Raw genomic sequence first — 21,627 nt, 5'->3', positions numbered from 1 at the left:
AGATATACAAACCCCACTTGCCTAGTTTCCAACCACTGAGGATGCCTGCCATGGGGGGGGGGGGGGGGGGGACGCCAGGAACTTGGCGATACAGCCCGGAAAACTCAAAGCAACCCATATCATATCATAAAGGTAAAGGATTCCCCTTAACATTAAGTCTACTCGTGTCCAACTCTGGGGGGTGGTGCTCATCTCTATTTCTAAGTCAAAGAGTTGGCATTGTCCATAGACTCCTCCAAAGTCATGTGACCAGCATGACTGCATGGAACACCATTACTTTCCTGTCGGAACAGTACCTATGGATCTACTCACATTTGCATGCTTTTAAACTGCTAGGTTGGCAGAAGCAGGGGCTGACAGCGGGAGCTCACGCTGCTACCCGGATTTGAACCACCAACCTTTTGGTCAGCAAGTTCAGCAGCTCAGCAGTTTAACCCGCTGTGCCATTGAGGGCTACATATCATATCATATATCATATAATATCATACATAATATCATATGATATTATATATCATATATCATATAATATCACATCACATATCATATCAAATATCATATATATAATATAATATATTATATCATATATATCATATCACATATATCATATAATACATATATCATATCATATCACATATCATATTGTCTATCATATATCTTTCTTTTTTTTTTTGGTTGTGTCAGGAGCGACTTGAGAAACTGCAAGTTGCTTCTGGTGTGAGAGAATTGGCCGTCTGCAAGGACGTTGCCCAAGGGACGCCCGGATGATTTGATGTTTTTATCATCCTTGTGGGAGGCTTCTCTCATGTCCCCATATGAGGAGCTGGAGCTGATAGAGGGAGCTCATCCGCCTCTCCCCGGATTCGAACCTGCGACCTGTGGATCTTCAGTCCTGCCGGCACAGGGTTTAACCCACTACGCCACCGGGGGCTCTATATATCATGTCATACATCATATATATATATATCATATATCATATATATCATATATCATATCATAGTTTCATATAATATATCATATCATATCTTATATCAAATAGCATATCATCATATCACATAACATATAATATCATCATATAATAGCATATATAATATCATATCATATCACATATCATATTGTATATCATATATCATATCATACATCATATATATATATCATATATCATATCTTATATCAAATAACATATCATCATATCACGACTGAACGAATGAACAACAACAAAATATATGATATGATGTATGATATGAGATATATGATATATGATGTCATCATATAATATCATATATATCATATCACATATCATATCATATATCATATATCTCATATCATACATCATATCATATATTTTGTTGTTGTTGTTCATTCGTTCAGTCGTTTCCGACTCTTCGTGGCCTCAGAGCTCCCTGTCGGCCGCCACCACCCCCAGCACCTTCAAGGTCAATCCAGTCATATCATATGTATAATATCATATATCATATCCTATCATTTCATACCCTATATCATGTTCATTCGTTCAGTCGTCTCCGACTCTTCGTGACCTCATGGACCAGCCCACGCCAGAGCTCCCTGTCGGCCGTCACCACCCCCAGCACCTTCAAGGTCAATCCAGTCATATCATATATATAATATCATATATCATATCCTATCGTTTCATATCCTATATCATGTTCATTCTTTCAGTCGTTTCCGACTCTTCGTGACCTCATGGACCAGCCCACGCCAGAGCTCCCTGTCGGCCGTCACCACCCCCAGCTCCTTCAAGGTCAGTCCAGTCACTTCAATCCTATCGTTTCATATCCTATATCCTATCTTATATCAAATATCCTATCCTCCCCTCCACTATGGGCGCTGGAGGGCTCTAGGGTGGGAACGGGGCTCCTCCCTGCTCACCTGCCGGGCGCGGGAGGGGCGTGGCCTTGGCGCAGGTGAGCGTGGGGCGTGTCCTAGGTCCCCGCCCCCCGGGCTTAGCCCTGTCCCCGGCTTCCCTGGCGCCCAGAGCAGGAGTGTGCGCCTGCCTGCCTTCCTGCCTGCCTTCCTTCCTCTGAGGACTCAGCCATGTTCTGCGCCCAGCAGCACCTGCAGCCCACCCCTCTGCCCCCTCCGCTGCCCCCTCCCCAGGTGCAGGTGTGCCCCCCGCGGCCTCCCCCTCCGCCCCAGCCCCCGCAGCCGCCCCGCTGCCGCCCTCCGCCCCTGCCCCGGGTCTGCCCGCAGGAGCCTTTGCCCCCGCTCCCTCTCCCTCTCCAACAGCACCACCCTCAGCAGCACCAGCAGAGCCAGGAGGGGTCCGGGGGGAGCCTGGTCTACCGGCGCGTGCGGACTTACAGCAGCCCCGGCGGCGGGGGGCGCATCCCGCACCAGCTCCTGGAGGCGCCCAACGGGGGAGGGCCCCCCTCGCCCTACGAGACCACCCCCGGCTACCAGCACGTCATCTGGAGCACCGAGCCCCCCACCCCCGCACAGGTAAGGCCGACATTGGCATTCACACCAGAGACTTCCTTGACCTGGACCTTCCAGGTGTTTTGGACTTCAACTCCCACCATTCCTAAACAGCCCCTGCTGGAGGGATCACGTTTGCCCACTCTGCTCTGCAGGACCCTAGAGAGGACAAACCATACAACCTCTGAGAATGCTTGATTAAGCCTTGCAGCTTCAAAGCCTGGCTGCTTCCTGCACAAGTGGAATCCTTTGTTGGGAGGTGTTAGCTGGCCCTGATTGTTTTTTGTCTGGAATTCCCCCATCTCCTGAAACAATCAAAGCCAGCTAACACCAACCAACAAAGGACCCCCCCCCCCCTTGGCAGGAAGCAGCCAAGCTTTGAAGCTGCAAGACCATTCAATGCTGGCCAATTGCAACATTCAAACCTGTCTCAAACAGGCAAGAGTTCTTTCTCCCACCCTGGATATCATTCCACAGATATACAAACCCCAAATGATTCCACCCAGGCAAGAAGCAGCCAAGCTTTGAAGCTGCAAGGGAATTAAATGCTGGCCAATTACAACATTCAAACCTGCCTCAAACAGGCAAGAGTTCTTTCTCCCACCCTGGACATCATTCCACAGATATATAAACCCCACTTGCCTAGTTTCCAACAGACCTCACAACCTCTGAGGATGCATGGTTATCACTGAATAGCCTTGCAGCTTCAAAGCCTGGCTGCTTCCTACCCAGGGGAAATCCTTTGTTGGGAGGTGTTAGCTGGACCTGATTATTTTTTGTCTGGAATTCCCCTGTCTTCTGAAACAATCAAGGCCAGCTAACACCAACCAACAAAGGAGCCCCCCCCCCCACCCCAGGCAGGAAGCAGCCAAGCTTTGAAGCTGCAAGGCCTGGCTGCTTCCTGCCCAGGGGAAATCCTTTGTTAGCTGACCCCGATTGTTTCTTGTCTGGAATTCCCCTGTCTTCTGAAACAATCAAAGCCAGCTAACACCAACCAACAAAGGATACCCCCCCCCCTGCAGGAAGCAGCCAAGCTTTGAAGCTGCAAGGCCATTAAATGCTGGCCAATTGCAACATTCAAACCTGCCTCAAACAGGCAAGAGTTCTTTCTCCCACCCTGGACATCATTCCACAGATATACAAACCCCACTTCCCTAGTTTCCAATGGACTTCTGAGGATGCATGATTAATACTGAATAGCCTTGCAGTTTCAACACCTGGCTGCTTCCTGCCCGGGGGGGAATCCTTTGTTGGGAGGTGTTAGCTGGCTCTGATGGTTTTTTGTCTGGAATTTCCCCATCTCCTGAAACAATCACAGCCAGCTAACACCAACCAACAAAAGATCCCCCCCCCCGGGCAGGAAGCTGCCAAGCTTTGAAGCTGCAAGGCCATTAAATGCTGCCCAATTGCAACATTCAAACCTGCCTCAAACAGGCAAGAGTTATTTCTCCCACCCTGGACATCATCCCACAGATATATAAACCCCACTTGCCTAGTTTCCAACAGACCTCACAACCTCTGAGGATGTATGGTTAACACTAAATAGCCTTGCAGCTTCAAAGCCTGGCTGCTTCCTGCCCGGAGGGGGGAATCCTTTGTTGGGAGGTGTTAGCTGGACCTTATTGTTTTTTGTCTGGAATTCCCCCATCTCCTGAAACAATCAAAGCCAGCTAACACCAACCAACAAAGGATCCCCCCCTGGAGGAAGCAGCCAAGCTTTGAAACTGCAAGGCCATTAAATGCTGGCCAATTGCAACATTCACACTTGCCTCAAACAGGCAAGAGTTCTTTCTCCCACCCTGGACATCATTCCACAGATATATAAACCCCACTTCCCTAGTTTCCAACAGACTTCACAGCCTCTGAGGATGCATGATTAGCACTAAAGAGCCTTGCAGTTTCAAAGCCTGGCTGCTTCCTGCCCGGGTGGAATCATTTGTTGGAAGGTGTTAGCTGGCCGTGATTGTTTCTTGTCAGGAATCCCCCTGAAACTATCAGGGCCAGCCAACACCAACAGAAACATTTCCAAATTTTGTAACATAGTGTTATTTGGAAATGTATATCCAGCTTTTTGTGATCTTGATAAAAACAGGAATACAGACTGGATTGCTGTGAGTTTTCTGGGCTGTATTCCCCAGTTGTTTGAGTGTTGCTCTTTAGGGGAATTAGACAGGGGAAATCCAGACAAGAAACAATCAGGGCTAGCTAACACCTCCCAAAAAAGGATCCCCCCAGGCGGGAAGAAGCCAAGCTTTGAAGCTATAAGGCCATTAAATGCTGGCCATTTGCAACATTCACACTTGCCTCAAACAGACAAGAGTTCTTTCTCCCACCCTGGATATTATTTCACAGATATATAAACCCGCTTGCTAAGTTTCCAACAGGCCTCACACCCTGCTATAGATGTGAGCAAAACGTCAGGAGAGAATGCTTCTGGAACATGGCCATACAGCCCGGAAAACTCAAAGCAACCCAATGTAAACCTGCTCAGAATAATAAGACTTGCTTTCATGTATGCTCTTAATGTGATTGAGAGTAGTTGCTCTACAATGTTTGGGGTTGATGGCACGATCGTCAGCATAGATGAAAGCTGAGGGGGAAAAGGAAGGGGCCTGAGGCTGTTAGGAATGGTGAGAGTTGAAGTCCAAAACACCTGGAGAGCCCCAGTTGGCCCATGCCTGGGGTAAACAATGCGGGGATTCACTTTTATCTGCTGGATGATAACAAGTTAATGTTTACAAGAGAAGCTGCAATACTCTTACAACCAGCGCATAACTATAGCATTATGGTTCCACTTCAACTGCTACGGCAAGTTTTATGGGATGCTGGGATGGACCATTTCGGGTGACTGAGACTGTCTCCCTTCCCTTGCTTGAGTGACACCAATCCTATTGACGCCACTGGGTCTAGTTCCTGAATCTGCGCCACTAAGCTTCACAAGCATTCATTAATTCTCTTGCATAGCTTTCATTCAAGTGGCATTAAACTGCTCTCCTCAGCTTCCCTGAGACTTTGCTTAGTTAGGTAAGTCTTCCGAGAGACAATTGGCCACTGAAGTTTCGCATTGTAATAATGGTGGTTGTGGTTGACTTAACAGGCATGGAGTCTGTTAAGTAAATTACCTTATGTCAGCATTTCTCAACCTGGGGTCGGGACCCCTGGGGGGGGGGGGTCTTGAGGGGGTGTCAGAGGAGTCGCCAAAGACCATCAGAAAACACAGTATTTTCTGGTGGTCATGGGGGTTCTGTGTGGGAAGTTTGACCCAATTCTATCCTTGGTGAGATTCAGAATGCTCTTAGATTGTAGGTGAACTATAAATCCCAGCAACTACAACTCCCAAATGTCAAGGTCTATTTTCCCAAAAATCACCAGATCCCACCTGATCTTGAAGGCTAAGCAGAATGATATTTGATTAGTAGTTGTATGCAAGACTACTAAGGAGTACGAAGTACTGTAGACCATCAACTACAGCTCCCAAATGTCAAGGTCCATTTTCCCCAAACTCCACCAGTGTTCACATTTGGGTATATTGAGTATTCATGCCAAGTTTGGCCCAGATCCATCATTGTTTGAGTCCACACTGCTCTCTAAATGTAGATGAACTACAACTCCAAAACTCAAGGTCAATGCCCACCAAACCCTTCCAGTATTTTCTGTCAGTTATGGGAGTTCTGTGTGCCAAGTTTGGTTCAATTCTATCGTTGGTGGAGTTCAGAACGCTCTGATTGTAGGTGAACTATAAATCCCAGCAGCTACAACTCCCAAATGTCAAGGTCTATTTTCCCCAAACTACAACAGTATTCACATTTGGGTATATTGAGTGTTCATATCAAGTTTGGTCCAGATCCATCATTGTTTGAGTCCACAATGCTCTCTGGATGTAGATGGACTACAACTCCAAAACTCAAGGTCAATGCACACCAAACCCTTCCAATATTTTCTGTTGCGCATGGGAGTTCTCTGTGCCAAGTTTGGTTCAAATACCCAATACGCTCAAATTTGAATACTGGTAGGGATTGTTTTTTGTCATTTGGGAGTTGTAGTTACTGGGATTTACGCTCAAATTTGAATACTGGTAGGGATTGTTTTTTTGTCATTTGGGAGTTGTAGTTACTGGGATTTATAGATCATCTACAATCAAAGAGCATTCTGAACTCCAATGAAGGAATTGAACCATGAACTCGCATGACCAACAGAAAATATTGGAAGGGTCTGGTGGGCATTTACCTTGAGTTTGGGAGTTGTAGTTCACCTACATCTGGAGAGCACTGTGGAGTCAAACAATGATGGATCTAGACCAAACTTGGCACAAATACTCAATGTGTCCAAATGTAAACACTGGTGGAAAATAGACCTTGACATTTGGGAGTTGTAGTTGCTGGGATTTATACTTCACCTGCAATCAAAGAGCATTCTGAACCCCACCCCCCACCCCAAATGAGAGAATTGGGCTAAACTTCATAAAACATACTGTTTTCTGATGGTCTTTGGTGACCCCCCCCCCCAACATTCCCTTGTTTTTTAGTTGCTTTTTTTCCGAGCAAGTCGCTTCTGGTGTGAGAGAATTGGCTGTTTGCAAGGACATTGCCCAGGCGACGCTTATGTTTTACTATCCTTGTTGGAGCTGACAGAAGGAGCTCATCCGTGCTCTCCCCACATTCGAACCTGCAACCTGTCGGTCTTTGGTCCTGTGCTATAATACAGGTATTACACTGGGTTGTTGTAGGTTTTCTCGGGCTATATGGCCATGTTCTAGAGGCATTTTCTCCTGATGTTTCGCCTGCATCTATGGCAAGCATCCTCAGAGGTAGTGAGGTCTGTTGGAGTTTGGAAAATGGGTTTATATAACTGTGGAATGACTGGGGTGGGGCAAAGGACTCTTGTCTGCTGGAGCTAGGTGTGAATGTTTCAACTGACCACCTTGATTAGCATTTGATGGCCTGGCAGTGCCTGGGACAATCTTTTGTCGAGAGGTGATTAGATGTCCCAGATTGTTTCCTCTCTGTTGTTTTGCTGTCGTAATTTTAGAGTTTTTCCATACTGGTAGCCATATTTTGTTCATTTTCATGGTTTCCTCCTTTCTATTACACTGACACGAACTTTGGAATTGCGGTCACCATGGCTATCTTTGCTTCTGCGTATCTTCCCAGAAGTTCAAGGTAACAGATTTCTGGCAGCGTTTGTGAGTTTTGTGCTTCCACTGAATTTCCGATGTCGATCGAGGCCAAAGGGATCTCTGATTCCCTGCTGCCTGGTCTTTGAAGAGAGATACCGAGGCCAGGATATTTTAGGGAGTGTACTGTTTGTTGTAGAAGCGGTTGTTGTTCCTCAAGTCAAAAGGTGTTCCTGCATGAAAAGGGAGGGTGGTGTGTGTGTGTTTTGTGTCCTTCGCAAGCGGTTTAGGAATCTTGGAATACAATGAAAGCAAAGTAGTGTTTAATAAGAACGAGGGAGGCAAGGATAACAGAATGGGAGAGAGAGCGCAAGCAGGGAGGATAGAAGCAAGTGCGCCGCAGGTCTTAAATGAATGTGCATCATCTGCCTTCAAGTCACTGGTTGACCTATGGTAACCATAGGCTTTTCTAGGCAAAGAATATTCAAAGGTGGTTTTTCCAGGTCCTTTCCCAGAAGTATAATAGTCTACAGTACTTAGTAACCTCACATCCAAATGCCCACTGAGTATCATTCTGGGTTGCTGTGAGTTTTCCAGGCTGCGTGGCCATGTTCCAGAAGCATTCTCTCCTGACGTTCCACCCACATCTATTGCAGGCATCCTCAGAGGTTGTCCGTTGGAAACTAGGACAAGTTAGGTTTAAATATTTGTGGAATGCCCAGTCTCATTCTGCCCAGAGGCACAGATGCTGTGATGGCACAAAGTTGGCCAAAGTACTTTCCAGCAAATGGAAACTAACGGGAGCTCCCAAGATAAAATCCTTGGGTCGCAAGCCATCAGATGGAACCAAAATTATCCTGTAGGACTGAAGTTTGGATGCAGCCTAATGTTGGCTCATCTGGTTCTTGGTTCACTTGCTGAATGAGGATTGCATTATTGCCCTGGCATGTTGTGCCATATGTAAGCCACCCCGAGTCCCTTCAGGGAGATGGAGATGGGGTACAAAAATTAAGTTGTTGTTGTTGTTATAATTAATCTGTAAATCGATGACAAGGAAGTTTGTTCTGCTGAAGCATAACCTTCTTGTGTCACTTGAACCCCAGGTTGTGTTACTTACTTACTTACTTAGGTGATCCCTCATTGGCCGAGTAGGATAGTCTTCCAAGACCAGTGTGCTGATGGGTCCGTAGATGACTGTGGAGCTCTATTCTTGACCTGCGTCTTCTCCCACAGTGAGGGCATTGGTTTCCAGGTGGAAGGCGGTCTTAGTCGGAGTTGGCTTGACACTCCTTCCTCTTGGCACATTTCTCTCTTTCGCCCTCCATTCGTGCCTCTTCAAATTCTACAGCACTTCTGGTCACAGCTGACCTCCAACTGGAGCGCTCAAGGGCCAGGGCTTCCCAGTTCCCAGTGTCTATGCCAGAGTTTTTAAGGTTGGCTTTGAGCCCATCTTTAAATCTCTTTTCCTGTCCACCAGTTTGTGTTATACAGGCATTGATCATTTGGGTTATTATATTTAATATGCAGTATATATGCAAATAGTATTCCTTATTAAATTGACCATTTTGAGCCGAAAGAGTGGCAAATGCAGTCTTTTCTCTGAATGTTTAAATTGGAAGCGACCTTGGACAGACAGAACAGATTTACTCACGCACTTTACAAATATATGTATATATGCAAAACCAGGAATTCATTCATGTTTTTCCCACACGCGAAATCGTGTCAACACCTACCACCATCTTGATGGGTGACAAGACTGGTTCTGATGCTAATTTGGTTTCAACTTTTTGTTCCTTCCCATGCATACTTCAAGATTGTTTAAAATTCTGTTTTTACTGCTATAGAATTTGGATATTCTTTTGGTATTTTTCTACCAAAACAACAGCAACCTGCACATTTTTTAAAAAAAACCTGACAAGTTTATTCTGCTACAAAGGGGCAAAACCAGTTTCCCTAGAACTCCAGTACAAAATGTGAAGCAGAATGAAGCAGGCATGATAAAACTAAGTTGCTCTGTGTGCATATTTTAAATGAGGCATTGCTTGGACGTCTTCTCTATGAGACATCCAGATGCACTCTGTTGCAGAGCCTCATTACAAGGCCTATGAGAACCCCATGTGTTTACTAGTTATCAGTGTGCACATGAAGTCATAGAATTGTAGAGTTGGAAGAGACCTTGTGGGTCATCCAGTCCAACCCCTTGCCAAGAAGCAGGAAAATCCATTATTATTATTATTATTATTATTATTATTGGAAACACAACAGGATCAGTGCACAGCAGACACTCTGCTGGCTGTTGTATTGGATCACACGTCAATGTCTAGGACTGTGTGATGTATTGGTGAATAATGCGTGCAGATCCCAGTAAGGTGGCCTTTTGCAGCTGGCAAATGGTAAATATGTCAGCGCTGATTGTTCTTAAGTGCAGGCCAAGGTCTTGAGGCACTGCACCCAGTGTGCCGATCACCACTGGGACCATCTTGACTGGCTTGTGCCAGAGTCTTTGCAGTTCGATCCTTAAATCCTCATATTGTGTCATCTTTTCCAGTTGTTTCTCTTCAATCCTGCTGTCACCTTGGATGGCAACATTGACAATCCATACTTTGTTTTTTGACACGATCGTGGCATGAACATTCGTGGTCTAGAGCTGGACTTCATTGTGATAGCACTAGCTTGTACTTTCCTGACGTTCCAGTGTAATAATAATAACAACAGCAAACTGGTCACTAATGTCCAATCTATTGTTGCTTGTTGTCCATCACATTTTCCTCTCCCAAAAAAGTTTGCAATCTAAGAATGTGGGACGTATGCTGTAGTAGGTATTATTTTGTGGTAAGACACAACAATGCACAGCACAATCTTTTTTTCCTATGTGCTCATGGGTTCACCCCATTGAATGCAATTGCTCTTTATCCCACCGGAAACTGTATAGGATTGCAGATTTACTCTGCCATGCTGCGAGTGTCCAAGAATTGCAGGATATGAACGACATAAATATACATCGATTTATAAGGGACGTACGCTGTAGGTAGTATTTTGTGGTAAGACACAACAATGCACAGCACAGTCTTTTTCCTATGTGTTCATGGGTGCATCCCATTGAATGCAATTGCTCTTCATCCCATCGGGGTTGGTATAGGATTGCAGATTTACTCTGCCATGGCTCGAGTGCCCAAGAGTTGCAGGGTATAAACACCATAAATATGCATCTATTTAGGAGGTCCTGGTGGCACAGCGGGTTAAAGCACTGAGCTGCTAAAATTGCTGACTGAAAGGTCTGCAGTTCGAATCTGGGGAGTGGGGTGAGCTCCCACTGTTAGCCCCAACTTCTGCCAACCTAGCAGTTCGAAAACGTGCAAATGTGAGTAGATTAATAGGCACCGCTTTGGTAGGAAGGTAACAGTGCTCCATAAAGTCATGCTGATGACATGACACTGTAGGTGTCTATGGACAACGCCGGCTCTTTGGCTTGAAAATGGAGATGAGCACCACTCCCCAGAGTCGGACACGACTAGACTTTACCTTTACTATATTGTGGAAAATCCACAAAAATGTTCAGTTTTCCTAGGTGTTTACAAATTATGTAGCAAGTAGTTGTGATGTGAAGGAGCTAGTGAGAGTGCTGTACAGTTAATAATATTAATATTAATAATTTTTATTAATGTTTTCTATTTTAACATAGTTAAAATACATCATTATATTAAAATGCATTTCTTAAAAGCACATATTAAAACATACACATATAATAATAATAATAATAATAATAATAATAATAATAATAATAATCACAACAACAATTTATTTATAGACTGCTCAGTCTCCCAGGGGGGACTTTATTTATTTATTTATGGCATTTGTAGCTTGCCTTTTTCAGCCTTACTGTGACTCAAGGCAGCTTACAGAATTGACAGAATTTGATGCCATACATTCATAAAAATACAGTTAAAAACATTCATAGAATTATAGAGTTGGAAGAGACCTCATGGGCCATCCAGTCCAACCCCATTCTGCCAAGAAGCAGGAACATTGCATTCAAAGCACCCCCGACAGATGGCCATCCAGCCTCTGTTTAAAAGCTTCCAAAGAAATAACCTCCATCATACTCCGGGGCAGAGAGTTCCACTGCTGAACAGCTCTCACAGTCAGGAAGTTCTTCCTCAAGTTTAGATGGAATCTCCTTTCTTGTAGTTTGAAGCCATTGTTCCGTATCCTAGTTTCTAGGGCAGCAGTAAACAAGTTCGCTCCCTCCTCCCTATGACTTCCCCTCACATATATATACATGGCCATCATGTCTCCTCTCAGCCTTCTCTTCTTCAGGCTAAACATGTCCAGCTCTTTAAGCCGCTCCTCATAGGGCTTGTTGTATTCAACCTAATACTATAAAAATCATATAAAACCATTAAAAACATATAATTACCAGTGTCATCCTGTTAAAATCATTATCCAGCAGACTTAAGCAGCTGAGGAGGATTTTTTTGAGGAGTCCAAAACACCTGGAGGGCCAAAGTTTGCCCATGCCTGATATAGACTGAGAGTAGCCAACTTTGGCAAATGTTCAACCCATGTACATTTATTTTCCTGCCATGGGTTGCACCTGGTGAATTGAACTGTCACAATTATCCCCTCTCTAAATTTCCCTAAACCCAAATCCTACTTTTTTGGAGGCCAGCAGGTTCTGCAAAGTCCATTGGGTGAGTATGTTCAGCTCAAGGCTCTCTCAATACTGGCCTCGTGGTTATATCTGTCAAGTTGCTGGTGTTCTTGAACCGAACAGAGTTCCATTGTCTGCCATTCTGGACAAGCCATTACTGTAGACACCTCTTACTGTATTTGTTTAAATGAGATCTTATCGCGACAAAGGTTGTAATGATAAAGGTTACATTCATGGCTTCGGAAGAGCAAATAGAATGTTACCTGGAAAGGTGGAACGGGGGAAAGGCCGTAGGAAAACCTGCCAGCTTCACTTTGCAAAGTCTGAGGCAAGTTGGATACAGTTTCTTCCTTGTGTCCCACTTTATGTTAAAGTCCCGTATATTTTACATACCTATTATATAAGTGCAGACTTTGTATTTCTAGGTGCAAAGATTACTGCAGATGCAGACTGTGGCCAGGAAATCAGAAGACGCTTCCTTCTTGGGAGGAGAGCAATGTCCAGTCTCGATAGAATAGTAAAGAGTAGAGACATCACACTGGCAACGAAGACCCACATAGTCAAAGCCATGGTCTTCCCTGTAGTCACCTATGGATGTGAGAGCAGGACCTTAGGGAAGGCTGAGCGAAGGAAGATTGATGCTTTTGAGCTGTGGTGTTGGAGGAAAGTGCTGAGAGTGCCTTGGACAGCAAGAAGATCCAACCAGTCCATCCTCCAGGAAATAAAGCCCGACTGCTCATTGGAGGGAAAGATACTAGAGACAAAGTTGAAGTACTTTGGCCACATCATGAGGAGACAGCAAAACCTAGAGAAGATAATGATGCTGGGGAAAGTGGAAGGCAAAAGGAAGAGGGGCCGACCAAGGGCAAGATGGATGGATGGCATCCTTGAAGTGACTGGACTGACCTTAAAGGAGCTGGGGGTGGTGACAGCTGAGAGGGAGCTCTGGCGTGGGCTGGTCCATGAGGTCACAAAGAGTCGGAGACGACTGAATAAATGAACAACAACAACATTATATAAGTGCAATTCCTGTTTTCGACAGTTTGGAAACGGATTCCTTTCCATGCATCCAAAATTAGAACATGTTTCTCAGGATCTGGTGGCTAAATGCAAACCATTCTCCAAACTTTTTCCCAGTTTGCTTGGACAAAGACTAGATATTCGATGTAATACAACATCTTACTTACTTAGGCGATCCCTTTTAGCCCATGGATGATGGTCCTCCAAGTGTAGTGTCTTGGCATTGGGTCTGTATGTGGCTATGGAGCCCTATTCTTGATCTGCATGCTCTCCCGCAGTGAGGCACGTTTCTCCCTTTCTCCCTCCATTCGTTCCTCTACAAATTCCGCAGCACTGCTTGTCACAGCTGACCTCCAGTTAAAGCGCTCAAGGACCAGGGCTTCCCAGTTTTAAGTGCCTATGCCACATTTTTAAGGTTGACTTTAAGCCAATCTTTAAATCTCTTTTCCTGTCCAACAACATTACGTGTCCCGTTCTTGAGTTGGGAATAAAGTCACTGCTTTGGGAGATGGCGATCAGGCATTCGGACAACGTCACCAGTCCAGCGGAGTTGGTGGCAGAGAAGCATCGCTTCAATGCTGGTGGTCTTTGCTTCTTCCAGCACAATGTCACTTAATCAGTTAATTGATTAATGATCTGTTAATTGAGGTTTGGAGGCTTTCAGTAGCCTCAGGGCAGGTGACAAATGTCATTGGCTTTTGGTTAGAGGATGAGTCAGAAGAACGACCTGCCTCAGGGGAGCATGTTTGCTCCATCAATGCTTAACATTTACACAAATGCCACTGCCAGAAGGGACAGAGAGTTTGATCTATGCTGATGATTGTGGCATCACCGCTCAAGCAGGAAGCTTTGAAATGGTTGAACAGAAGCTCTCCAAAGCTTTAGTTGCTCTTACTGCCAATTACAGAGAAAACTACCTGGTTCCTAATGCATCTAAAATGCAAATGTATGCTTTTCATCTTAAGAACGGACAAGTATTTCGAGCTCTGAGGATTACCTGGGGAGGAATCCCATTGGAGCATTGCAGCATTGCAGCACACACAAATACCAGTTACCATGGACTGTGCTCTGACTTACAAGAAGCATTGCTTGGCTATCAAGCAAAAAGTGGGTGCTAGAAATAATATCATACGAAAGCTGACTGGCACAACCTGGGGATCACAACCAGACACAGTGAAGACATCTGTGTTTGCGGTTTACTACTCTACTGCTGTATACGCATGCCCAGTGTAGAACACATCTCACCATGATAAAACAGTGGATGTGGCTCTTATGAGACATGCCGCATTATATCAGGATGTCTACGCCCCACACCACTGGAGAAATTGTACTGTTTAGTTGGTATTGCACCACCTGACATCTGTTGGGAAGTAGCAACCAATAATGAAAGGACCAATGTAGTAACATTTCTGGCCCATCCTCTGTTTGGATATCAGCCAGCACACCAATGCCTTAAATAAAGAAATAGCTTTCTAAGATCTACAGCAGTGGTTCTCAAACTGTGGGTCTCTAGATGTTTTGGGCTTCGACTCCTAGAAATCCGAACAGCTGGTAAAGTGGCTGGGATTTCTGGGAGTTGTAGACCAAAACATTTGGGGGAAGCACTGATCTACAGAGATACTTGCAAGAACACCTCAGCAAGCAAGAGTCCAAAAGTGGCAGGCTAAAACCTGGAACTTCAATACCAGATGAGAGACTCCCCCCTGGGCACACAGAAGACTAGGTGATTTGGAAGGCGCTAAACAGACTGTGCACTCGCACCACGAGATGTAGAGCCAATCTTGAAATGTGGAGTCCACTACATGCAAGTGTGGAGAAGAGCAAACCACAGACCACTTACTACAATGCAGCCTGAGCCCCACCACATGTACAATGGAGGACCTTCTCACAGTGACACCAGAGGCACACCAAGTGGCCAGCTTCTGGTCAAAGGACATTTGGTATAATGCCAAGTTCTTAACTTTGTTTGTGTTTTAAATACGTTATAACTATACCCTCAATTTGCTTCTGACACGATAAATAAATAGAGGATGCGTGTAAAATCAAGTGTGAAAAAAGGGAAAAGAAAAGTAAAAAAAGAAAGGGCTACAAACTTGTTATCAGACATTATATGTTAAAATCTGCTTCCAAAAAAACCAACAATCCAATCCTCATAATAGCATTTGGGAGCCAGGATGTATATGTCAGCCTAAGAAATAAGGCAGGCCTGTGATCTGTCAAAAGATAAAATGCCTCTATCAGATTGCAAGACCTTTGCTCCTTCCTGGCGCATTAATTCTCCTTGCATTCTTGATCTTGCGAACTGTTCTGCTGGCAGATGCCATTCCTCAGCAGAGTGGTGAGTTAACTCAATAAAGAAACAACTCTGTTTTATTGGGTTATGGTGTGTTTTCTGGGCTGTATGGCCATGTTCCGGAAGCACTCTCTCCTGACGTTTTGCCTGCATCTATGGCAGGCATCCTCAGAGGTTGTGAGTTCAAGTGGTCAAACTGAATTAATTCTACAGGATTAATTGGAAACTAGGCGGGAAGGTAACGGCGCTCCATGCAGTCATGCCGGCCACATGACCTTGGAGGTGTCTACGGACAACACTGGCTCTTCGGCTTAGAAATGGAGATGAGCACCACACCCCAGAGTCAGACATGACTGGACTTAGTGTCAGGGGACTACCTTTACCTTTACCTTTAGGCAAGTGAGGTTTACATATATATATGTGGAATGATGTCCAAAAGTAAGCTGTCCTGAGTCCCCCTTCGGGGGTTGAGAAGGAACGGGATAGATATACCGGAAATAAATAAATAAATGTTCCAGAAGCATTCTCTCCTGACATTTTGCCCACCTCTGTGGCAGGCATCCTCAGAGGTTGTGAGGTCTGTTGGAAACTAGGCAAGTGAGGTTTATGTATCTGTGGAATGATGTCCAGGATGGGAGAAAGAACTCCTGTCTGTTTAAGGCAAGTGTGAATGTTGCCATTGGCCAGCTTGATTAGCATTGGATGGCCTTGCAGCTTCAAGGCCTGGCTGGTTGCTGCCTGGGGGACCTCACAATCTCTGAGGATGCCTGCCATAGATGTGGGTGAAACTTCAGGAGAGAATGCTTCCGGAATGTGGCCATGCAGCCCGGAAAACACACAACAACCCAGTGATTCCAGCCATGAAAGCCTTCAGTTTTAATGTGGGTCTTACTCTTAAAAAGCATATTTATTGCATGTGTTCAATAATAATAATAATAATAATAATAATAATAATAATAATAATCTTTATTTATACACAGCCACCATCTCCCCGGAGCGGCTTACATGAGGCCCACCCAACAACACATCAAAACAACAAGCAATAATAAAATCACGAGCAATAAACAGAATAACAATACAATTAATATAACTCATAAGTAGACAATATCACAAGAGTTTAAAAACTTATGGCTGGGCCAACTGTAATAGTTAAAACGTTAAAAATAAATGCTGGACATGAACAGAGGATGTATCTATTTAGAGGGTTTTAAATCAAAAGTAAATTGCAACCCAACGGGTAATTAAAGTGCTAATGGGCCATTGTGTATAATAATAATAATAATAATAATAATAATAATAATAATAATAATAATTTTTTTTTTGTCGTGTCAGGAGTGACTCCTGGTGTGAGAGAATTGGCCGTCTGTGAGGACGTTGCCCAGTGTTTTTATCATCCTTGGGGGAGGCTTCTCTCATGTCCCCGCATGAGGAGCTGGAGCTGATAGAGGGAGCTCATCCGCCTCTCCCCGGATTTGAACCTGCGACCTGTTGGTCTTCAGACCTGCCGGCACAGGGGTTTAACCCACTGCGCCACCAGGGGCTCCAATAATAATAATAATAATAATAATAATAATAATATAAATAAACTTTATTTATGCAAAGGGGACTCGGGGTGGCTAACACGAGGCCAAGCCCAAAGATATAATACAGCAAAATAAAATACAGAATGCAGACAACAACAAAAATGAAATACATACAGTAGCAAAAAGTTAAAAGATCTCTCAAAAAGTTACTTTGTCCTAATTTTACCTGATGCTGCTTTACATCAGTTTCTCCTGCTAGGGACCTACATGCCATTGGGATTAACTAACCCTGGGAATTTCTGTAAAGTATGCACTGATGTTTGAAAGTAGCCAGACACTGAACTGTAATGGATAACTTTCCTCCTTCGATTGGCGGCTGCATTTGGCCAGGTCACAACGGAAGGGGCAGAACTGGAACGGAAAGGACTGGGAACATCCATCTCAGCAGTTTGTGATGTTGTCTAACTGGACAAACTGGAAAATCTAAGCAGAGGAGGAAGAGAAGCAACCTGTTCTCGGCTTCCCTGACTCGGTGTACGCTGCTGCTTTGCTGACGGAGCTATTTTGAAAGACCTATTTTGACAGACAGAACATTGAAAAGCAAGACCACACCTGGAATATTGTGTCCAATTTTGGGCACCACAATTCAAGAGAGATATTGACAAGCTGGAATGTGTCCAGAGGAGGGTGACTAAAATGATCAAGGGTCTGGAGAACAAGCCCTATGAGGAGCGGCTTAAGGAGCTGGGCATGTTTAGCCTGAAGAAGAGAAGGCTGAGAGGAGATATGATAGCCATGTATAAATATGTGAGAGGAAGCCACATGGAGGAGGGAGCAAGCTTGTTTTCTGCTTCCTTGGAGACTAGGATGCGGAACAATGGCTTCAAACTACAAGAGAGAAGATTCCATCTGAACATGAGAAACAACTTCCTGACTGTGAGAGCCGTTCAGCAGTGGAACTCTCTGCCCCGGAGTGTGGTGGAGGCTCCTTCTTTGGAAGCTTTTAAACAGAGGCTGGATGGCCATCTGTCTGGGGTGATTTGAATGCAATATTCCTGCTTCTTGGCAGAATGGGGTTGGACTGGATGGCCCATGAGGTCTCTTCCAACTCTTTGATTCTATGATTCTATGATTCTAAGAGTAGGATGGAATCCATTTCCAGATGGTCTTCTGATGTTTCCACACGTGGAAAGACAACACTGGCCAGCACACACTTTGGTGCCTCAAATGTTAGCCTTGTTTCTTTGTATGTTGGACCTGATGATTCAAAAAATGGCACCAGAACTCCCCTATCAGCTCTAGCTTTTGAGATACAGAACATATGTTGTCTACCAGTCTTAATCTGCTCGCCCATCGAAAACCATGATAAACTATCTGGGCATGTTTAGCCTGTAGAAGAGAATTAATAATAATAATAATAATAATAATAATAATACCCCGCCACCATCTCCCCAATGGGGACCTCGGGGCGGCTTACATGAGCCCAAGCCCAACAGCGCATTACAATAAAATAAAAACCAAAGCACAAAACAACAACACAGTAAAATACATAAAACATGAGAATATAGTAAACAGTATAAAACTACAATTAAAAAGGGATTGTGGCGCAGCTGGCTGGGTGTCAGCTGCATTAAGATCACTACTGACCGAAAGGTCATGAGTTTGAAGTCAGCCCGGGTCGGAATGAGCTTCTGTCCAATTGTGTAGCTTGTTGTCGACCTTTGCAACCCGAAAGACAGTTTCATCTGTTAAGTAGGAAATTGAGGTACCACCTATGTGTGGGGAGGCTAATTTAACAAATTTACGAGGCCATAAAAAAATCTCCAGCAAAAGCATGCATGGAATGCGGAAAGTACTTCATCAGTGTCGCAGATGGACAGTGAAGTGACAGCTCTCCTGGTGGCCAGAAAATTGGAATGTTAAATAGCTTCTGACTGTCTGTCTGTATGTGTTGTGTGTCTATGGCATTGAATGTTTGCCATGTATGTGTACATTGTAAACTACCCTGAGTCCCCTGCGGGATGAGAAGGGTGGAATATAAATACTGTCAATAAATAAGTAAATAAATAAATAGAAGGCTGAGAGGAGACATGACGAGGGTCGTGTCTAAATATGTGAGGGGAATGTATTGTCGAAAGTTTTCATGGCTGGAATCACTGCGTCGTTGTAAGTTGTGGGTCACCTCTGAGGATGTCTGCCATAGATGCAGGCAAAACGTCAGGAGAGAATGCTTCCAGAACATGGCCATACATCCCCAAAAACCTACAACAACCCTATGTGAGGCGAAGTGATACGGAGGAGAGAGCAGGCTTGTTTTCTACTGCCCTGGAGACTAGGTTATGGAACAATGGCTTCACACTACAAGACAGGAGATTCCACCTGAACATGAGGAAGAACTTCCTGACTGTGAGAGCTGTTCAGTAGTGGAACTCTCTGCCGTGGAGTGTGGTGGAGGTTACTTCTTTGGATGCTTTTAAGCGGAGGCTGGATGGCTATCTGTCGGGGGTGCTTTGAATGCGATTTTCCTGCTTCTTGACAGAATGGGGTTGGACTGGATGGCTCATGAGGTCTCTTCCAACTCTAGGATTCTATCTAAGAAACTAGAGTTGATGTGGTCTATCCCATGCAGTTTTATAAATCAGTGATCCAAAGAACCCTAAAAGCAGGTCTAAAAATCAAGACACCAGGATTTTTTTGGTTGTTGTTGAGATATGTAACGCATAATGAAGGGAAATGACAGAGTAGGATCATTTTCCCACCATGTACTACATTTTTCAGGTTGCCATGTAATAACCAGAAGAACCAGGCCAACCAGGTGTAAACCTTTGCATGGAAATCAGCATTTTCCTAACTCCCTGAATTATTAAGCTAGATCTGGTGATCACAATCGAAATGTAACTGAGCAAAGTTGGAGGACTTGGGTGTGAAATCGCCAAATCGCAAAAAAGTCCGTAGAGGGACTCAGACCCGGGTACAGCAAGGATTCAATGCTAATAGTACAATCTAAAAACGTCATACAATAACAGCAAGTTAAAATACATATAAATTTACAAATAAGCCAAATCACCAAGATAAAATCATGTCCAACTCAGTCCGTATGTGTGGTCGATAACTTTGTTCTGTAGCCGGTTTCAACCATTACTCTGGGAATGCTTCCTTCCATAGCCAGGATTTCACCAGCCTCCTGAAGGACAGGAGAGAGCGGGCAGGTCTGATCTCAATTGGGAGAGAGTTCCATAGCCGAGGGGCCACCACAGAAAAGGCCCTGTCTCTCATTCCCACCAGATGCGATTGCAAAAGTGGCAGGACTGAGAGCAGGGCCACACCAGAAGATCTTAATTGTCTTGATGGTTCATAGGGGAGAATATTTTCAGACAGGTAAACCAGGACAGAACCGTATAGGGTTTTGTAGGCTAAAACCAGCACTTTGAATTGATTGATTGATTGTTGTTGTGTGCTTTCAAGTCGTTTCAGACTTAGGTTGACCCTGAGCGAGGGCTGGGTAAATGACCTCGGGGGGCCGTATCTGGTCCACGGGCCTTAGTTTGGGGACCCCTGATCTAAGGGGTCGGGGCTGGTCAGCAGCAAGGAAGGACTGGCAGGCGGTGCAAAAGGAGCAGAAATAAAATAAATGAAGGGGAAGGAGGCTCGCAGACCAGATTTTCATCCTTGTGGCGTACTGGTGGTCCGTGGCCCACAGGTTAAGTACCAGTGCCGTAAATGGACAGGCATGCACACAAATGAGCATCCTTTCTTGTTCATCTGCCTGCTTTGTTTGACATCTCCTTTGCACCCATTTTGCTGTAAAAATGGGTGCAAGTGGCTATTGTTTTGCATAGAAGCTTGGATGATCCTTGTTTGTGCCTCCATCAGTGATACTTACTAGTCCCTTTAAAAAAATGCTGGAGTTCTGGATTGTAATGAAGAATCGTCATTACTGTGTTGATGTCCTTGGGCCAGTGACATGCTCTCTCTCTCAACTCAACTGATTGCACAAGTTTCTTATGAGGATGAAACAGGAAATAGGAAACCCCATAAATCTCAGAATTCAAAGCCATAGCTGTGTTAGTTTGGAATATCAGTCTGCAAAGGGAATCTTGTGGCATCTTAGAGGATGACTGAGCCAAAGGAGTCAATAGTTGTCTTGACTTAAGTGTTCTTCATCAGCTGCATGGAGTGAATTGCTTTGGAAGAGGCCTTTATTGCATGCAGAAGAGAAGACTGAGAAGAGACACAATGATGGCCATGGATCATGATGTGCGGGGAAGTCATAGGGAGGAGGGAGCAAGCTTGTTTTCTGCTGCCCTGGAGACTAGGAACAATGCGGAACAATGACTTCAAACTATAGGAAAGCAAGATCTTCCGGAGAGGCCCTGCTCTCAGTCCCACCACCTTCGCAAGCGCGTTTGGTGGGAATGAGAGACAGGGCCTTCTCTGTGGTGGCCCCTTGGCTATGGAACTCTCTCCCGATTGAGATCAGATCTGCCCCCTCCCTCCTGTCCTTCAGGAGGCTGGTGAAATCCTGGTTATGGAACGAAGCATTCCCAAAATAATGGCTGAGACTGGTTACAGACCAAAGTGAGTGACCACATAT

The 21,627-nt window shown here is 44.7% G+C and overlaps 1 protein-coding gene across 2 annotated transcripts in view; it reads left to right on the top strand.

Moving 5' to 3' along the window:
• The first annotated feature begins 2,037 nt into the window (after window positions 1-2,037).
• Window positions 2,038-21,627, top strand: part of POF1B (POF1B actin binding protein) — a 55,608-nt gene continuing 36,018 nt past the window's right edge. For both annotated transcript variants that reach the window (XM_060756279.2, XM_060756277.2), the window contains exon 1: window positions 2,038-2,457. In XM_060756279.2, coding sequence (XP_060612262.2) covers window positions 2,053-2,457 — 405 coding nt within the window. In that variant the 5' untranslated portion in view covers window positions 2,038-2,052. The remainder of the gene's footprint in view (window positions 2,458-21,627) is intronic.

Source organism: Anolis sagrei, chromosome 10, assembly GCF_037176765.1.
Source record: "Anolis sagrei isolate rAnoSag1 chromosome 10, rAnoSag1.mat, whole genome shotgun sequence".
NCBI lineage: Eukaryota > Metazoa > Chordata > Lepidosauria > Squamata > Dactyloidae > Anolis > Anolis sagrei.
Note: the sequence above shows the minus strand (reverse complement) of the source record. Positions and strands in the feature narration are given on the sequence as shown.